Source organism: Ascidia mentula, chromosome 1 (genome assembly GCF_947561715.1).
Source record: "Ascidia mentula chromosome 1, kaAscMent1.1, whole genome shotgun sequence".
In the NCBI taxonomy this organism is placed as follows: Eukaryota; Metazoa; Chordata; class Ascidiacea; order Phlebobranchia; family Ascidiidae; genus Ascidia; species Ascidia mentula.
In genome coordinates this window covers 588,369-609,411 of record NC_138566.1, presented here as the reverse complement: position 1 = coordinate 609,411, position 21,043 = coordinate 588,369, and the positions used below count along the sequence as shown (strand labels likewise).

The following is a 21,043-nucleotide window of genomic DNA, read 5'->3' as shown; positions in this document are numbered from 1 at the left end:
CAAGTAACAAACACTTTGCACACAGTATGTAATTCACACAATGTTTGAAAGATATCGATATATAACTTAGCTTATTATGTTGCAATAAAACTGGTTTAATTGCATCTTCCCAATTGACCTCAAGATGTTTATTATTGTAAGACAACAGGGCAACATTATTTTATTAGCAATTGTTACTCAGTTTGCAATTGGCAGTTATTCGTACAGACAAAGCTTTTTGCAAGTTTAGTGTTGGTCATCGCTCTGATTATTTCAGTGTAAAGTCACTAACATTAGCAAAGTAACAACGCATTTGAATATGTGCACAGGTTGGTAGCGCAGTTTTCACCAATTAATTTGTTTATTTGGTGACAGCGGAGGTTTTCGAAGTTGAACCTCAAGATCAAGTTGTTCCACTTGATTCTACAGCTGATATTACGTTCAAGTGTAAAACTAACCTCAATAATCCGATTTATTCGTGGAGGGAAGACAACAAACCCCTAAATACAAGTAAGTTGGTTACCTAGCACGTGACCCTATAAATATCGTGTGTCAGTAACGACATTTGATCACGCAAAGCTAAACTTAAACGTTTAGCAACAAACCGACTCTTACGCAACCTAAATTGGCGCCGTGCAGTGAAGCAAACTTGATTTATTGTGTAGTTAAATATTAAGCAGAAGTATGCGACAAGACAAAGTTGATTTGAGTAAATTAATTGTTGCGAACATTCCGATAGGCACTCATGCGAATCAAATGTTCTGATAACTGCGATTCAAATCGGACTTATATAATATTGCTAACACAGCAACATTGTTGCAAACTTGCCATCAAATGTCGACTTAATGCGATCCCACGGCAAACGGTAATTCTCCATAAGAAAATGGAAGTTTGTCTTTAACTTTATGACGTCATCAGTTTTACACACCATCAAAAAAACTAAAGACGACACAAAATTAATTCCCCTGAAGTTGGACATAAAAAAAACAGTCACGCGATCAGATAGCAAACAATGCCTACGTGAATCAATAACGGAGAAACCAGGCCTGCAATCTTGTTCAAAACACATTCATTATGTTGCCACTGGCAACATTTTACCACAAAAATCACCAAGATCATTGAGTGTGTATAATGAGTTGGACGGGAGGATCTGAGCTGAAAAACCTGATTGTCGTGCACAGGTCAAAGGTCAATTTTTAGGATCTATAAATAGAGAGCATTTAATACGTGTGCAACCCTAGGTAGTTGAACATATTGATTCATGGTTGAATAAACACACGCCTATCTCCTCATGCGTGGAAAATATTAAGAAATACTGAGATTCTACGACGAACGGTGATTCCCCCTCATGATTTTATCGGTTCTCAAACTTTTGCTGCCATGAATATGTGAATAACATTTAGACGCCTTTTAAAGACGATGGAAATATTGGTTAAATGTCTACAGATAAACTGGGAAATAACTACAACTAAAAAATACAAGATACTTTTATTAAATTGAGAATTCGGTGTTTTTTACAGTTTGTTAACTAAAGAATTTTAAGCAACATTCGAAGAAAAACTGCCGACACAGAAAAGGAAGGTAGGAGCTATAACGTCTGTAAGTGTAAAATTTATATATTTCGGTTTTTTCGCACTCTGGTAAATTGCGACATAATTTCCTGTTTTCCCGTTTTGTTAACGCTTTAGAAATTATTTGGAATCAGACCGGGACTCGATTACGATTTGTGTTTCAATAAAATCTTCCAAATAATGACAACAATTTCCGCTAACATTACCGAAACATTTCTTCATACTTTTTATGTTTAAGTTTGAAGTAATAGAAGGTGTTGAACCCCAGCGACCGGACTGCCACGTTGACGTCATGGTGGGGCTTAAGAGCACCTGTGGCTCAACCAAAAGCAATCCGAACCCGAACATGTTTAGTTTCCACCTCTGTGTTACATGGATTAGTTTGGTTCTGCTTATGACACCACAATGCCATGGTGTGTTACAGAAATTAATTTTTGAGTTTAGCTCAGGATGGTTGAGGAATTAAACAATTTTTATGTTCTGGTGACAGCGGAGGTTTTCGTCGTTGAACCTCAAGATCAAGTTGTTCCACTTCATTCTACAGCTGATATTACGTTCAAGTGTAAAACTAACCTCAATAATCCGATTTATTCGTGGAGGAAAGACAACAAACCATTATATACAAGTAAGTTGGTTGAAATCATTGCAGTTGCATCATATCATGTAAGTTGTTCAGTGGAAAATGACGATCTGTATTCTGAAGAAAGTTTTTGGGTGAATGTTCCAGATATCAGGGAAACGGTAAATACCCTTACAACACACTGTGACGTCTGTCGATATTCATGTAACCTCGGTCTGTGACGTTAAAATGACAATTTTTTATTTTATTTTTACTTTTTTGGTGACGTAATTTGTGGGTTCTTGACTTCTGGAACATATTTACGTACAATAAAACACTGGACCCTCAACTTAGGTCGTGCGCAGTTTGTTGACGAATGATCGACGCAGTTGTAAGTTCTGCACAATCCACGTAAATCCACGTCACTGTTTGCGAACTAGTTTTAGAACAGCAGATGTTAAAGAAATTAAACTTTCTCACTTCATCTTGGTGCATTTGTTTAACATTCGGATGATCCCGATATATAAGCCGGGAATCCAAATTCACAACAAATCCATCAATTATCGAAATGTAAACGCCAATAACTTCGTTCCTGGTCTTGGAATTTTCGCATAAAATGAATGAAAAGTTGCAAGAAAGTATTTTGCAAAATTTAAAAAAAATCATGCGACCTATTATGCCAAATATGAGTCTCAATCCGGGTCTTAACAATATTATTTATGATCGATGGAGATCCTATTTGATTAGCGCATTTGACATTAGATCGCACGTGAGTTCTAATTATTGTGTTTTCCTAACCTGACTTTAATTGAAACTTGATGCAAACACTACACCAATATTTATTTACCATGAACAAATTTGGATACGAAATTAACATGCGCAATTATACCAACGCCAAACTAAGTGAATTTACGAACTGAGGAGAGCACAGTACAGCTGCACTGCCCCGCTCCACCTCAGCTAAACGCACACGGAAAGTTTCATTATTTAAACCGGAGGGAAACAAAGCGAACAAAGTGTCGTAAAAAGAAGGGCGATCCAAGGACTAACGGCCAGCGAACAGTTAACAAAAGACGCACTCTCACACAAAACAATGAAGGACTTCTCTAAGGCGACACATTTAAGCAGGCCAATAAAATCACATAAAAACACAGCTGTTGCATAGAAACTAGTAACGAGATCTAATCACGTGAGAAAGCAACCGTTGCTATACATTTTGAAATGAGATGCTGGACAAGACGCTACCTAAAATGCCTTAACACAAAAAACCCATGGAAAGAGATTCCGGACGTTGATGACGAAACTGGCTGTTATGTGACCATAGTTCATATTTCCATGAATGCAAACGTTGCTATGTAACGTAGAAATACGTAACACATGCAAAGGGATTGGAGCCATTGGGTTTAGGCATCAACCTGCAGTTACCAAAGATGCTGCACAAAGTCGTGACCTAAAGACAAACAAGGTTTAAAATTAAAGAGTCAGCATAACCTAATTCGGTAGCTGTAAGGAGAGCTTTAACCATATCACTTAACAATGTGCATTGCATAATTTCAATGTTTTGGCAAAACAAAATACTTGTTTTTTTCTCTCAGCAACTCAACAAGTAAAACTCAACTCTGATTTAAAAAAAAACTGACGTCAAATGTTGAAATGTTTTTGGTTGACTGAATTTGTGATTGACAGGTGGATCTCGACTCCATAATTTAGGCGGGAAGTTAACAATCTCGAACCCACAACCACGTGATCAGGGAATGTACCAGTGTGTCGTCACAAGTGATGACGGTATCGTTGTCAGTAACTATGGAAACCTTACATTCGCATGTGAGTTTTCTTGATTTAATCTCAAGAACTTTTGCCACATTTAATATAAAAACACAATTATTTCTTTTTAGACATTGATCCTTTTCCCCGAGAAAATACAAGACGGTTATCTATGGCCACCAGAGTTGGAGATTTCGTTTCTTGTCCTAAAACAAATTATGCACCAGGTAAGTTAATTGATTTGGAAATTAAAACTGTCTTTGTGGTGAATGGGTGACTTTAAATGTCTACAAAACTAAGTTTTCCTGTATTGATTTTCAGATAATCAAGTTGAGTTCTACTGGGAAAAAGTAAATACTGTTGGATTCAAGTCTGTTGTATCGAATGACAAAACTCATTATGTGTCTCAACTTGATGGGAGTTTGTATTTTGTTAAACCAACCTTAGCAGATACTGGGTTATACAAGTGTGTTGTGAGAGGGAGTTGGGTGGTTGATGGGGTGGAATTTCAACAAAAATCAAATTCAATACACCTGAAAGTTTCTTATATGCGTAAGAATTGATTTTTTAAAACCAAGCATTAGTTCAAAAACAAGCGTTTGCCAAAGATTTCTTTGTCCGTTTTCACAAAAAAAACATGTTATAAATTTAGCAACATTTAGAAACATGAATGTAAATTATCAGTTGACAGTTTTAGTAAAAAGTTGTTATGACAACATTAAAGTTTCATAGAAATTAATGTTTGGTCTTTTTTAGCAATAAGCAGTGTTGAATATTATGTAAAATGCTTACAAGCAGTTGCAACAGTAAGTTTTGAAAGATGTAAACATGTGACCTTCTTTTAGCAATAAGCACCCAACCATCACCAGTTGATTTTCTGATAAAACCATCAGAAATAACAACAGCAATAAAAGGAGGATCTGCACTTATCCAATGTTTGGCAAAAGGAAAGTAAGCCTCAAATGAATCCATGCATTAGTTAATGTAGCAAGAAACGTGATTAATTTCCATGTATTACCTTCGCATTTCAGCCCAACTCCACGCATTCGTTGGAAAAAAGTAGCAAAACCCAGGTTACCTGATGGTCACCAAATCACAAAATCAGGACAACTCCTGCTACACAATATAACAGAGGACATGGCTGGAATTTATATATGTGAAGCTAAAAATAAATTTGGTACAGTGGAGGCTACAGGAGAATTGCAAGAAATGCTACAATGTAAGTGCTTAAACATAAGACACCATCTGCAATGAAACAACATAAACTGATATCATCCCCTTTGTTTTCAACCTGCAGTCAAACCACAATGGATGGAGCAGATTTTTTCATCAAATGTTAAAATATCATCAACTCACACTATGAGATGTTCAGCATCTGCTCAACCACAAGCTTCTTATACATGGCTGAAAGATGGAGACGAAATTTTTAACACAGATCACATTGTTATCAGTAATGTAGATGGGGGAAGTGAACTAACATTACAATCAGTAAATGTTACAGATGAAGGAATGTATCAGTGTGTTGCTTACAATTCTATTGGGTACCTTTTCTCAAGTGCACATCTTACAATTAAAAGTATGTTTTGCGTAAAAGTGTCTCTTTATACATGTTCTCCTGTAATAGTGTGTGATTGTATAGAAATATGTTTGCATTTTTTCACTATGTTTTTGCAGAGGAAATTCCATCTTTTCTTACACTAATGGATAAAATTACTAAAGCTTCCACCAATAGTGATGTCACAATGGTTTGTAACATAACAGGATCTCCCTTACCTGAAATTGAATGGTTGAAAGGACTTGAACAACTTTATAACACTGAGAAGTAAGTTGACTTTTCTGCATTAATTTACAGTGATAAATTTGTTGCATGTACATCAGTGACATCTACATAAGCATAAAGACAGACATTTTAAAATACTAATACAAATTATTTTGCTATTTTAAAAACTGTATAATGACATTTTGTTTTGTTAACAAATAATGCATTAACCACATTTCTTCAGATACACAATAGACAATGCTCGATTAAAAATATCCAATGTTGTTAAATCGGATGAGGGGAAATATACATGTGTTATCACAAATCCTCTTGGATTTCGATCTTGTAGCAAAAGACTTCATGTTTTTAGTAAGTTTTTAAATGACCAACACCCATTAAAGTCACACATTTTACAAGATAGTAATTATATGATGAAGTATTTAAACTGTAAAGTTATCTAAATGTATTAGAACAATTAAACCACACAGCACCACAAACAGTAGCAACTGACTACAAGGTTAATGACAAAATCACTGCTGCATGACTTTGCATTACTTCTATTTCTTTATAGCGAGTGACACAACCTACTACACATAATAGTTTAACATAAAGTATGAATAAAATTTAATGTGGGTTGCAGTGATTGGTGTAGCAGTAGAGTTTCTGCTTGTATTTCAACAATAAACATATTAAAATTATTCAATATGTCGTGTCAGTCTCAGGTTCAAAACTTTAGTAGTTTCTGGTGCACTGTTTTAATAGACTGACTGACAGTCACTGTTAAACATCTCTATTGACACGAGCTTTCGCGAGGTTGATCTCACTTCATCAGGTGATGCAAAATCCAGATTTTTGTTCCTTATTTTGCTCCTAGTCCAAGTTTCACACAAAGTGCTTTTCATTTTTCACTTTTAGACCAAACAGAAGTCACACCACGATCAGTTGAAGAAACTGTCGAAGGCGGGGATGCAGTTGAACTTGAATGTTTTGAAAAACATGACACAAAGTTGGAAGTTTCATGGAGCTGGAAACAAAATAACAAAACTATCAGCAATATTGATTCTCACTACAAAGCAACTGGTGGAGTTTTGGAAGTAGGTTTTACTTAATGATTTTGTGGCTTTTTCTGCTTCTAATGTTTTTATTATTAATTCCCAGTTACACGATGTTGGAAAACAACAAATTGGGGAATATGAATGTTGTGCACGACTGAAGTTTCAACTGATTGTAAACAAATAAATTTGGATGTCATTGTTAATAAATTTCATGTTTACATTGGTAATGTTACAATGGTATAACAATGGTCTGGCAAACCATAAAGTTTATAGAAATATGTTGTTTTTTGTTTAACAGAACCAGGTATTTCTACCTGAGGTATAAAACTCATGTGTCCACTGATATAATATTGTCTAAAATTGTTTTGCAATAAAAATATCACTAATAATTCCCTGCGTTGTTGCCTAAACAATTTGTTAACTGTGGGCATATTGTTGTTTCAGCTCCACCTGATGCACCAAACAATGTGAAGATAATTTATTCATCGTCCAACTCTCAACTTGTTACATGGAACGAACCTAAATCAAATGGAGCCTCCATAACTAGTTATGAAGCTGAAAAGAAAGGAGAATATGACACAGAATGGAGTCAAGCTTGTTCTACAAACACAACATCATGCACAGTTGATAACTTACTTCCATATAATTATTACTCATATCGTGTTTATGCATGGAACAAGATTGGAAAAAGTGATACCAGTACAGAAACTGAATGGAACATTACCATGACTGGAGGTAAATGCAGATATTTTTACAATTATAAACTGACTTAAGACCTAAATTTTACAGCTCCTGTATCAGCACCTACAGTTACCAACTTAGCTGGTAAAGGACCATATAATAAACCAATTATTGTTCATATAGAAGGTATGAACACATGATCTATTTATTTCATGGTATGTGATGTATTTGTGTACTTAACTACACTAATTTCCATGGTTGGTTTTGAAGCAATACAGGTAACTTTTCTCTTAACGATACACAAGTGTTAATTCCAATTACTAAAGTAATGTTTGATCTGTCTCTGTATTTACAGGAAGCAATGAAAGGTTGACTGCCACAGATACTGCTTTTGTGGCGCTCTGTATTTTGTCTTTTGTTGTTGTAATTTTTGTGGTGATAGCATTAAAAATTTGGCAAAAGAAAAAAAGAAATTCAAGTTATTCAGAAATTAATAATCCATAAAATTATGATTTACCAGCTTGCATCCATATTTCAAAAACGTCTATAATGATACCACAATTATTCGCAAATAGATCAATAAGATTTTAATATTTACCGTAAAACAAAAAAATGCAGGGTAATTTTGTTTATATCAACATCGCTGTCTAATGTCCGTTCCTGTTCATTATAGTTGTGTCTTATCTGTACAATTTTTGCAAAAGTATTTACACAGGAGGTATTTTTTAACTTTGTCTTATTTAACTGTTATGGGCAGTTTAACAATTTTTTTAACATTTCTATGTGCTTGTATTTCCTTATGCGTATTATTGTGTGTTGTTTTCCGGTCAATCTTCCCAGAAACTTACGTGCGTCTTTTTCGCGTCTTCAATTGTGTTTTCTTACACTAGACTTCGCCGAACACTTATATTGTGTCCATCTAATACTCGGCCGGGAGGAATATGCAACGATCTTATAATTACCAAGCTAAATTATTGCTACGTCATCACCATCAAGGCATCGGCTGAGTTGTGCAATTTGTCCCATGCATGTGTGGTGTGAATTGTTAAGTACTAAAAAGGGGTGGTTTATTCGATACCATGCAAGGATTGCAGCGGTGTATACATCGGCGAAACCGTGAGGGCCTTCAAGACGCGACTGAAAGAGCATCGCCGTGATGTCGCATCGAAAGATGCCAGCAAGACAGCGTTGGCCAATCATGCGGTGACATTGCGACATAAAGTTGACTTCGATAGAGCCCAAGTCCTGGAGATGGAGCTGGACCACGCCAAGCGGCTATTTCTTGAGTCGTTGCACATCAACAAAAATAGTGGTTTCGTCAATAACAAAGAACAATGTGTTTTCTTTCCGGCAGTTTACAATAATTTGTTGTAATTGTTGTGTCTTCTGCAATGTTCGGCGCCTCTGCCTCTAGCACGTGAGTTGACAAGCGGTGACGAAGTTCCCCTTTTTTCTTTTGTGCCCCTGCGTGTTTCAGTGTGATTCACTTGTTGCGTTATACCTGATGAAGTCTCGCCGCATGGCAGACGAAACGTCGTAAAATACAGAACGTTTATGCCAGAAGAGCAGTACATTTTTAATTGCAATATGCCTGGTAGCAACAGGAATTTCATATTCATTTCGTACTAGTTCATGTAAAAGTGCAAATTGCTTCCTCTGCTCTTGACTGCTTGCATTGCAGTCTGGCTTTAATCATCATAATTCCGATTCTACTTCTGTCGGTTGCCACGTAAACTACTCTTGTAAAAAGGATTGAATTTAATATTGCCTGCTTTGTTGTTATCGCTGCCTTTTCGCTGCCTAAAGTCCGTTCTTATTCATTATAGTTGTGTCTTATTTGTACAATTTTTGCAAAAGTATTCACACAGGAGGTATTTTTGCGTTTATTTTTTCTCAATCGACAGAAGGATGTCCGCGACGGCAAGTTCAGTCAGGTCTTGTCTATCGGATCTGGAACGAATGAAGAAAATCCGTGTCCACCGAGGTCTTCGACACTACTGGGGTTTCAGAGTGTGCGGCCAACACACTAAAACCACTGGTAGACGTGGTCGTACCGTTGGTGTGTCCAAGAAGAAGCAAACATTTGTCTACCAAACCCCATAATTTGTTGTTTGTGGGACTGTTTCTGCATCATACATGACGTTAAAAAAAGACTATCACCCCAACGTCACATCGAAAGACGCCAGCAAGGCTGTGTTGTCCAAACTTTCGATTTGGACACGAAGTTGCCTCCGATAAAACCCAATTGCTGGAGAAAGAGTTGGATCATTGCCAAACTTTCTTGAAACGCTTCACATTCATAACAGTGGATGTGTCAATGATAAATAACAATGCGCGTAATATCCGGCAGTATATAACAACTTGTTGTGTGTTTTTGTCGCAACACAGATTCACACTCAATCCAGACAAACCTCCAGCGAATAGGTAACACTGTATTGTATGACAGTCACATATGTCGGTTACTATCTTCCATATATGGTTACATTGTTTCATTGCATTACTAGTATTGGCAATCAACAAATTACTGCACTTGCTTTGGTATCAAGACCACTCAACATATAAATGCGTTCATCGCTGAGGTCTTGAACGCGTGGAAGTTGTTTATCAGCACTTGGTAACCTTAACTCCACATATCTGTATCTGAATAAGTCACGCCTGTGGGAAATGCCCATCTTAAACCACAAACGTAACAAAGCAACCAGTGATGCACCGATGCATAGACTGTTGCTAAGCCGAAATGCGTTTATATTTTTTTCGCCTGTAAATTATTTTTTGTTTTAATATTTGCAAATTCTACGTTTTTTTTACATGACGCACGATAACCACTAAAATTTGTTTGTTTATTATATGTCTCGGTAAGTTGCATTAAAATTGATTCCTTTCTAAATCGACTCTGAATGAAATCTGTCGCTAGGTGGCAGTGCAGGTTTTATAAACAAGTGCTTTGTTGACCTTAGGTTATTTTCTGCGAAACCAAAAAAAATTGTAAAGTAAGATGGTGACGTCACTTCCACAAAAATTGCACTAATACTGACTGAAATCTTGTAAGTGCAGCCAACAGGCATGACTTCAGATTATTTATATCTTTATTACAAGTTTGTTTTAATTCATGATGAGTTGCTGATTATAGGTCGTGGTCTAAACCTAATGTAGGTTTGTAAACAGTTATAAAGTGATGAGTTGTTGACGATTATTCGGTGCGACCGACGGCAACCAATCACCTTCCAGAGCGGATGAATGCAATCCTATGAAAGGGATTTCCCCTGATATGTCCAAGATTTTAGGTGAGAGAAAATAATAAACAACGCTTAAACGTCCGGATTTAAAATCTCTCGTTGTGTAACACACCTTATACCGATATACTATACCAGATATACTGACAATTATACAGATGACCATGCATAATTTACGTTATCGCAATTCTTGTTTTTTGTATTGTAATTTATGTGTCGGAGTCTGGTCTGGTCTGGTCTGGTTGGCAGAGATTGTGAACAGATGCGATAAACCTAAGGTTGAAGTCAGGAAATGTGTTATTGAAAAACTTTGCGTTTTTTGAAACCTTGTATGTAGCTGCCGTTAGGTGGGGGTAGACAAACGAAGTTCGATGGAACTTGTATGCTAATGAGCTGTTGTGACGTCATCCCAATCATCAGGGGGCGTGTCAGGGATGCAGCACACGATTTCCATCGCAAACATTACAAAGGATTTATTGGTGGGCGTTGTGTTTGCCCATGTAGGTGTAACTATAGCAGTTTAAACAACACCTGATGTCGAAGTTGCACTAAATAAACATTGGCCACTATGCAAACATTAACCAAACGTGACATCGTTCTGTCGTCGAGTGAGCCATCAGGGACAAAATATAAATGGTCGTTTTTGCCCAAACCCTAACGGAAGGTGAAAAGTACCTCAGTGAATGGAGCCAGAGTTTTAGCCAGAACAGAAGTCACTCACAGTCATGCGCATCCTCTGTTTTAAAACACATTCACTTTTGATCTTTCATGTTGAAGTTCCTTAACATGTCGGGTTTTGTTGTGTTATCTGTTGTGTTGCTTGTGTTTTCTGTGGTGCAGTTACCAGTTATTTATTTGGTACCGTTTCTAAATCAATCATTGTTAAAAAAAAATTTTACTCCTGAAACTTCTGGCGTGAAGTTGCTTGAATCAATAATAGAGAAACTGGGCAACTTTTTACCACAAAATCAGCAGGAACATTGAACCTGTAAAATACTTTCCACTGTTGCCCAATCCCCATACATACATATGGTGATGTAAAAGCAACTTGACCATTAAACTTTGTGTTTTATTAGCAATTGTTACTTAGTTTGCAGTTTGCAGTTATTCGTACAGACAAAGCTACCGTAAGTTATTTAATGTTGGTTAACGCTCTGTTTATTTCAGAGTCTCGAACATTAGCGAAGTGACAACACATTTGAATATGTGCACAGGTTGGTAGTTTTCACCAATTATTTTGTATATTTGGTGACAGCGGAGGTTTTCGACGGTTACCTTCTCTGCGTAAGAAACACAGAAACTCAACACCCGTGCGCTGATGACCTGGTGACATTTATCTCGCTTCTGCAAACATTGTGCTAATGGTAAAACAGTGATGTTAGTGCTTGGCTAGATGCCAAATTAATGGAAAAAATTGTTATCACCGATAAACTCAAACTTTTTGGTACAGAAAATGGAAGTACGAACCGGGAAAAACTAATCAATTTAATTTTATTAATAGCAAGATTTTGTATTTACAAATGTAAAGTGGCCAAAGTGCAACCCTGTTTTACTATGTTTCGACGGCAAGTACAGCAAGTTAGAGCAGCAGAAAAAAAAACTGCATTAAGAACTAATAAAGTGAATGAATTTAAATTGAAATGGAATACTTTGTAATTTAATGTTGATGTGTGTAGTAGCGTATGTTTCTTGAGCTCGTGTTTTGTTTCTCTTTTCTCTGTCGTTGTTGTAGTTGTTGCAATAATAAAAAAAAAAAAAAAAAAAAAAAAAAAAATAATGAGCTGTTGTGACGTCATCGCTATGATCAGGGGGCGTGTCAGGGGTGTGGAAAGTAAAAAAGGAAAAATCCGTCAGGGCGTTTTTTAGGACGTTGTGTTTGGCCATGTAGGTGTAACAAGCAATTTAAACAATGCCTGATGTCGAAGTTGCACTAAATTAACATTGGCCGCTAAGCACGTTAAAGCACGCAGCATTGCAAAACATGAACATATGACACAAATGTCAACTATATATAAAAATCACTAGGCCAGTAATGTGGTTTATTGTAACAACCACAAAACTTCCTCAGTTTTAACAATTTTACGCGTGTTAGGTTGATAGTAGGTTGACTTTTTATGGAGTTTGAACTGATGATACAAACCCGGTACGTGTGGAAGGGGAATAAAAAATAAAACAATGAAAATATCAGAAGTTTTATTAAATATAAAAACAAAAAACCATTTGTTTGATCAAAGTGCGTTTTAAGTTTCAATAATTTGAGTGATGCAAAGATGGTTTAAGTTGTTTCCTTGCTCGGGGTTTTTATTATTTAAATAAAGTTGAACAAGTTACCAACATGTGATGTCATAAAGTTTTTTTGAAACAGAATAGTTATTCAGCCCAATGTTTGATAGATAAATGTCCGAATAACATATAGTGTCCATCACAAATTGCCAACTGTTACGACACGAGGTGTTAAAACCAGTTCTCGGTGCGGATATTACAACCGGGCAAACTTACCAGATTTCTGGGCAATCATTAACCAATGGTGACATTGTTCTGTCGTCGGGTGAGACATCAGGGACAAAATATAAATAGTCGTTTTGCCCAAACATTAACGGAAGGTGAAAGTTGCGCAACAAAGGGTGAAAGTTAAGCAACAAAGGTTTATTGGGGTCATTGCCCTAGGTGGAGGGTGATTGTGTCGTCATAAACCTTTTTAAATAGAGTCATTGGTTTTACACACCAGCGAAACACTGACGATACAAACTAAAATTTATTCCTCTGTCGTAAAGTTGAAATTAGCATTTGTGTTTGTGCAAACGGTCACGTGATCGGATAGCAAACAATGCCTACGTGAATCAATATTGGAGAAACCAGCTCTGTCTGCAATCTTGTTCAAAACACATTCATTTAGTTGCCGGGCATCTTTTTACCACAAAAATCACCAGGAAACACTGATCATGTAAAATGCTTTCCACTGGTGGTAGCCCAGTTACACATCCCTACATACATATGATGGTGGTAAACCCCAGGATATAAAAGAAAAATACGTTGCATTGTAGTTCACCATAACCTGTGCTGGTAACAACTTTGTCTGTGCTGATGAATTTGGTGCAACAAAGTTTGCTTTGTGTTGTTCCATGATTTCGCCTTCGTCTTCTTTAGTTATATTTTTTAAATCATTATTAGACCAGCTGTATTTTTGTGCTTGTGAACATTTGTATTGCCCCGGGCGGCTACTAAACGTCAGATACAAACAAACCCACAAACTTCATTTTGATCACTTTGTGCAACACTTTGCACCAAGTTCCGTTCAAACAGAATGTTGCTGAGGTTACGTCTGTTTGTGTTCTAACGAATCAGTGGGTGGTTCAATAACTGAACATAAACCAAAGTAAGTAGATTGCTGGTTTATTGAAAATCGTTGCAGTTGAAATGCGTTCTTCATGGTTGCTTAATAACACATCACGCTATACAAGTCCCAGGATATAAAAGAAAAAAATAAGCATCAAACATCAATTGATTAGGAGATATGTGTGTTTGGTCACAAAAATCCCAATTGAAAGTTCACTGAGAAACTTTACACAAGGACCGAACATTTGTTACATCCACGTGTTTCCCATATTTGGATATCAGGAACAACTGAACTCAACGCAAATATTGATTGTAGGCCCTTATGTAGGAAAAGTGTCCACACAATTGAACACAGAGTGTAAGATGGTGTTATGTGCAAACAGAGTAGTCCGGCGCAACTTTGTCTCTTTGCCTTCAGCTCGCTTTTGAAGAAGTTTGTTGCACAGGGGGATCCAGGGATGAACATATAAAAAGCAACCTTGTTCGATGAACGATCAGACAGTGGCTTGAGCAGAAGTTAGAGCAGGGTTTGAAGTTCTTTAGGATCACAACGCACAGCAAAGTTTAAAATCAGTTTAAGTTTAAATGAATCCGGATTGTAACAATTGTAATTATAATAAAGATCATTTATCGCGTGTGCAACCCTAGGTAGGTGAACATATTGATTCATGGTTGAATAAACACACGTCTATCTCCTCATGCGTAGAAAATATTCAGAAAAATTGAGATCCTACGACGAACGGTGATTCCCCTCATGGTTTTATCGGTTTTCAAACTTTTTTTCAGCGTGAAAAACTTTAACAATTCTTTAAATTAAATAAATTAAAGGATAGAGTGAGGCTGTATGTAGGTAAGTGACTTGAAATGGGTCAGCACTAAACTATTATCAATATAAAAGCAAAGAGTATACGTTTAGTTGTGTTATAAGTGTCAAAATTTGTTCAGTCGTGTCGTTTTTACCATATCTTTTTGGGTGAATGAAGTTTGTTGGGGGTCTTTAAACAAACTTGGGTAGATATGACCTCGAGTTTTGGGTACTTTCGTTGAGAACCCCAAAACTTTTTCTTTTGGTATAAAGAACCATATTACTATTTTGGGTTATTTTACCTATACCCAATAAATAATTTTGGTACTTAAATTCCTGCCTTGTTTGGGCTCAGCAATCAAAATAATGCACAAATAAAAATTAAGTCACTTATATTTTGCATGCTCTGCAAGTTACTGCGCACGTAAAAATTAACGAGATACATAAAATGACATGGACACTGCAAAACTGCAAGGGTTGACGAGAACGGCTCTTCTGGCAAAAATAGTTGTAAACATCCAGCTTCCCAACTGCACTCAAAGATTTCCCATCAATTTTATTATCTGGAAAAGCACAATAGCCAGTGTATTAAAAATTAACATAGGCTAGCTTTTGTTAATACACGTATGCTGTGATAGTATGCTGTAATATACATACCATAAAGGCGCTGTAAACTCTTTGTCTTCACATGGTTCCCCGATACCACGTTAATTACAATTTTTAAAAACACACAAAAGACAAACACTTAGCGTCTAGCTCTCGTCGTGGTGTTTTTGAATATGATTGGTAGATGCTCAAATTTATCTATTTGAAGCGACTTTCGTTCTGCAGTATAAGCACCAATAATCTGCTGTCCTGTCAAACCGAAACACTACCTGTTCACTAAACTTACTTTTTTGCGTGGACTGCACAAAACAGATCATTTTTATAACATAGTGCTTTCAAAAACGTATTCTGCATCAAACAAATAATTGAAATATCAGTCTCAACTTATTGGCTTTGCGCCTTATAGCTATGTATGTGGTAGAAATAACCGTTTCGAAACAAAATTGCTCTAGGAAACTAACATAAACTTGCACTCAAACATTGCAAGTAAGTTGGTCAAAAACGTTACTCGTTCCCTCGTTTAAGAATTTCTCTATGATAAGATGAACCTGACACGTGAAATTGCACGTGACCGAATAAATATCGTCTCTGAGTGGCGAAATTTGATCATGCAAAAGCAAAGTTAAACGTTTAGTAAACAAACCAACTCTTACGCAAACTAAATTGGCGCCGTGCAGTGAAGCAAACTTTGATTTATTGTGTAGTTAAATATTTAGCAAGATAATCGACAAGACAAGGTTTGTCTTAATATCGGCTTTTAACAAGTCTGATGTTTCCATGTAAATAAACCTCAAACATCTGCTTCCATAAACACGGGGATCCCAAACAATTTTACGCGACTAACATTTAGACACCTTAAAGTGCGCTGGAATTATTTGTTAGGAAAAGTATGAAATCTACATTTCAACAACCTTAACATATATGTCTGTAGATAAGCTGGCAGTAAGTGTGGATTCAAATACATGAGAAGGTGGTTTTTATACAGTTTGTCAAATTGTGGAAAATTAATTTTGACAGTGGCCGAATCAGAGATTGGTTTTGAGCATCACTTACTACATATAAATACCCGTGCTGTGGGTGAATAAAAAAAACTAGAATTATCTTGTTGATAAGAACTTGTAACATAATCAACTCACACATATTTCACGTCATGTTTTTCCTGTAAGTCATGTTGTGTTGAAAAAAGTCAGGATTTTCGTAAAAGAATTCGCACCCTGGTAAATTTGTGACGTAATTTCCCTGTACAGGTTTGTTAACGCTTTAGAAATTATTCTGGAATCAGACCGGGTTCGATTACGATTTGTGAACATTACAGAAACATTTATTCATACTTTTTATGTTTAAGTTTAAAGTAATAGAAGGTGTTGAACCCCAGCGACCGGACTGCCACGTTGACGCCGTACTGGGGCTTAAGGGCACCTGTGGCCCATCCAAAAGCAATCCGAACCCGAGCATGTTTAGTTACCACAACTATGTTACATGGATTGGTTTTGTTCTGCTTATGACATCACAATGCCATGGTATGTTACAGAAATTATTTTTTTAGTTTAGCGCAGACTGGTTGAGAAATTAAACAAATTTTACTGTTTATTTGACAGCGGATATTTTCGATGTTGAACCTCAAGACCAAGTTGTTCCACTTGATTCTACAGCTGATATTACGTTCAAGTGTAAAACTAACCTCAATAATCCGATTTATTCGTGGAGGAAAGACAACAAAACATTGGATACAAGTAAGTTGTTCAGTGAAAAATGAGGATTTGTAACTCGAGAAAAATTTTTGGGTTAATGATCCAGATATTGGGGAAACCTCAACACACTGTGACGTCTGTCTATTATCGTATAACCTCGGCCTGTGACGTCACGTTGAAAATTTTTTGTGTTATTTTTAACCTTTTTGGTGACGTAATTTGTAGGTTTCAAACTTCTCGAACATATTTACGTAAAACACTGGACCCCAACTTGGGTCGTGCGCAGTTTGTTGACGAATAATCGACGCAATTGTAAATTCTGCACAATCACGTCGGACCTGTCTGGCGAAACGAAAATGGACACATTGGGTGTCTGTAGTTTACTTGGATGTAGACAACATAGTTAGTTAGCTGAAAGAAGAAATACAAATATCACTTAACAATGTGCATTACATACTTTCAATGTTTTGGCAAAAAAATTTTACTTTTTTCTCTCAACAACTCAGCAAGTATTTTTATACAAGCCCGCCTCAATGTTTGGTTGACTGAATTTGTGATTGACAGGTGGGTCTCGATTCCATAATTTGGGCGGGAAGTTAACAATCTCGAACCTACTAGTACTACCACGTGATCATGGAAGTTACCAGTGTGTCGTCACAAGTGATGACGGCATCGTTGTCAGTAACTATGGTAACCTTATATTCGGATGTGAGTTTTCTTGATTTAGTCTTGATAACTTTCGCCACATTCAATATAAAGCACAATTATTTCTTTTTAGACATCTACCCATTTCCCCAAGAAAATACAAGACAGTTATCTATGGCCACCGGGGTTGGAGATTCCATTTCTTGTCCTAAAACAAGATATGCACCAAGTAAGTTGACTGATTTGGGAAAAGGTTGTTTTATTCACAAATTAAAACTGGAATCTGGTGATGTATGGGTGGATTTAAATGTCTGCGTCACGAAGTTTTCCTGTATTGATTTTTAGATAATCAAGTTGATTTCTTCTGGGAGAAAGCAAATACTGATGATAATTCGGGACAGAATTTTGTATCAAACGACCGAACCCATTACATATCCCAGTTGGATGGTAGTTTGTACTTTTCCAATCCATCTGTAGAGGACAATGGATTTTATTCATGTGGTATCAGAGCAAATGTGAATGGAGTACAATATGAACAAAAATCAAGTCTAATCGAGGTTATAGTTCAGCAAAGCCGTGAGTATAATTTGCTTCCCAAATTTTGTGTAACCAATCAAGCATGTGTTTTTATTGGGTAAAAGAAAACTCTAAAAGACTCCGTATTTTGTTGCAACCACAAAAGGTCACCAAAGCAATGAAGGATGGGGATGCGCTCATAGAATGTTTTGCAACTGGAAGGTGGATCCATAAATTGTCTAACTTGTTAGCTAAGTAGGGTTAAAATTATCAAAAATGTTTTGAACACTTCCAGCCCAATTCCACAAATTCATTGGAAAAAGAATGCTTCAGACTCAAAATTTCCTAAAGGTCACCAACTCTTGCTACAAAATATAACAGAAGACATGGCTGGAACTTATATATGTGAAGCTAGCAATAAATTTGGTACAGTGGAGGTGGCAGGAGAATTGCAGCTACAATGTAAGTGCTTTAGCTTGCCTTAAACATACATGCTCAGTAATTATAAAAGACAATGATTTGCAGACAAATATTCTCTGATATGAATTTCTATGAAATTCAATTATGTTGTAATGGTGTTGTAAATGGGAGGAAAATAAACAGAATTATTGTAATCATTTTTCATCAACTTATTGCCCTTTTTCATCGGCAGTCAAACCACAATGGATGGAAAAGATTTTTTCAATAAATTTTAAAATATCATCAACTCACACTATGAGATGTTCAGCATCTGCTCAACCACAAGCTTCTTATACATGGCTGAAAGATGGAGAAGAACTTTTCAACACAGATCACATTGTTATCAGTAATGTAGATGGGGGAAGTGAACTAACATTACAATCAGTAAATGTTACAGATGAAGGAATGTATCAGTGTATTGCTCACAATTCTATTGGGTACCTTTTCTCAAGTGCACATCTTACAATTAAAAGTATGTTTTCCATAATAGTGTCTCTTTGTGCATGTTAAAAATATTCTCCTGTAATAGTGTGTGATTGTATTGAAATATGGTTGTATTTTTTCACTACGTTTTTGGAGGGAAAATTCCATCTTTTCTTACACTAATGGATAAAATCACAAAAGCTTCCACCAATAGTGATGTCACAATGGTTTGCAACGTAACAGGATTTCCCTTACCTGAAATTCAATGGTTAAGAGGACTTGAGCAACTTTATAACACTGAGAAGTAAGTTGACTTTTCTGCATTAATTTATTTTAACAATTATAATTTCGTTTCATGTACATCAGTGACATCTACATAAAGACAGACATTTTAAAATACTAATACAAATTATTTCGCTATTTTAAAACTGTATAATGACATATTATTTTGTTAACAAATAATGCATAAACCACATTTTCAGATACACAGTAGACAATGCTCGATTAAAAATATTCAATGTTGTGAAATCGGATGAGGGGAAATATACATGTGTTGTCACAAATCATCTTGGATTTCGATCATGTAGCACAAGACTTCATGTTTTCAGTAAGTGTTTAAATGACCAACACCCAGTAACATCACATATTTTACTAGATAGTTATTATATGATGAAGAATTTAAACTGTTAAGTTAGTTAAATGTATTAGAACCGTACTCAAATTATTCAATATGGCGTCAGTCTCAGGTTCATAACTTTAGTAGTTTCTGACGCACTGTTTTGATAGACTGACTGTTAAATATCTCTATTGACCTTAGCTTTTGCGAGGTTAATCACGCTCCATCTGGTGATGCAAAATCGAGATTTTTGTTTCTTATTTTGCTCCTAGTTCAAGTTTTACACCAATAAAGTGCCCAAATTGTTTTCACTTTTAGACCAAACAAAAGTCTCAGCGCGGTCAGTTGAAGATTCTATTGAGGCTGGGGATGCAGTTGAACTTGAATGTTTTGAAAAACATGACACAAAGTTGGAAGTTTCATGGAGCTGGAAACAAAATAACAAAATAATCAGCAATATTGATTCTCATTACAAAGCTACTGGTGGAGTTTTGGAAGTAGGTTTTACATAAATGATTTCGTGGCTTTCGCTGCTTCTAATGTTTTTATTTGTTCCAGCTACGCGATGTTGGAAGTGATCAAATTGGGGAATATGAATGTTGTGCAGCTACAGAAGTTTCAACTGATTGTAAACAAATATATTTGGATGTTTTTGGTAATTAATTTTTTTATCTTTACATTGGTAATAAATTAATGTGACAATGGTATAACAATGGCCTGGCAACCATAAAGTTTATACAAATATGTTGTTTGTTTAATAGAACCAGGTATTTCTACAGTTGTATAAAACTCATGTGTCCACTAATATAATATTGTCAAAAATTGTTTGTAGTAAAAACGTTACTAATAATTCCCTACTTTGTTTCCCAAACAATTTGTTGACTGTGGGCATACTCTTATTCCAGCCCCACCTGATGCACCAAACAATGTGAAGATAATTTATTCATCGTCCAACTCTCAACTTGTTACATGGAATGAACCTAAATCAAATGGAGCCTCCATAACTAGTTATGAAGCTGAAAAGAAAGGAGAATATGACACAGAATGGAGTCAAGCTTGTTCTACAAACACAACATTATGCTCAGTTGAAAACTTACTTCCATATAATTATTACTCATATCGTGTTTATGCATGGAACAAGGTTGGAAAAAGTGAGGCCAGTGATCAAAGTGAAAGAGATTTGACACTTACTGGGGGTAATTGTTATTTTAAATGTTCATGCTGAAACGAATTTTTTAGTAATTAAGTATAATGTTATGTTTTAGCTCCAGTGTTGGAACCAACAGTGATATCAGTTAATGTCAACATCTCAAGTGAGCTGATTGTTACTTGGGAGGTGTGTAGG

General features: G+C 36.1%; 3 protein-coding genes across 3 annotated transcripts in view; all 3 read left to right on the top strand.

The window, feature by feature from the left end:
* Positions 1-4,293: 4,293 nt before the first annotated feature.
* The window catches only part of LOC145904405 (contactin-4-like), an 18,449-nt gene continuing 1,699 nt past the window's right edge, over positions 4,294-21,043 (top strand). The window contains exons 1-10 of the mRNA XM_082992370.1: positions 4,294-4,425; positions 4,719-4,824; positions 4,905-5,092; positions 5,171-5,449; positions 5,548-5,695; positions 5,877-6,001; positions 20,017-20,195; positions 20,257-20,353; positions 20,604-20,894; positions 20,964-21,034. Of these exons, the coding sequence (XP_082848496.1) occupies positions 4,422-4,425; positions 4,719-4,824; positions 4,905-5,092; positions 5,171-5,449; positions 5,548-5,695; positions 5,877-6,001; positions 20,017-20,195; positions 20,257-20,353; positions 20,604-20,894; positions 20,964-21,034 (1,488 nt within the window). The 5' untranslated portion in view covers positions 4,294-4,421. The remainder of the gene's footprint in view (positions 4,426-4,718; positions 4,825-4,904; positions 5,093-5,170; positions 5,450-5,547; positions 5,696-5,876; positions 6,002-20,016; positions 20,196-20,256; positions 20,354-20,603; positions 20,895-20,963; positions 21,035-21,043) is intronic.
* LOC145911278 (contactin-1a-like) lies at positions 6,337-7,667 on the top strand. Its single transcript, XM_082998568.1, has 6 exons — positions 6,337-6,354; positions 6,407-6,464; positions 6,548-6,730; positions 6,986-6,991; positions 7,132-7,422; positions 7,477-7,667. Exons 1-6 carry the CDS (start codon positions 6,337-6,339, stop codon positions 7,566-7,568), a joined length of 648 nt encoding a protein of 215 aa, XP_082854694.1. The 3' UTR covers positions 7,569-7,667.
* LOC145904421 (contactin-3-like) overlaps positions 18,340-21,043 on the top strand; it is a 23,727-nt gene continuing 21,023 nt past the window's right edge. Inside the window, exons 1-2 of the mRNA XM_082992371.1 lie at positions 18,340-18,422; positions 18,496-18,662. Coding sequence (XP_082848497.1) covers positions 18,379-18,422; positions 18,496-18,662 — 211 coding nt within the window. The 5' untranslated portion in view covers positions 18,340-18,378. The remainder of the gene's footprint in view (positions 18,423-18,495; positions 18,663-21,043) is intronic.

Bases quoted from the DNA above. Each gene is read 5' to 3' on its own strand.
- LOC145911278 (XM_082998568.1), top strand. The intron at 6,465-6,547 runs GTGATGCAAAAT...TTTCACTTTTAG, and splicing joins GGTTGATCTCACTTCATCAG to ACCAAACAGAAGTCACACCA. The intron at 7,423-7,476 runs GTAAATGCAGAT...TAAATTTTACAG, and splicing joins GAACATTACCATGACTGGAG to CTCCTGTATCAGCACCTACA.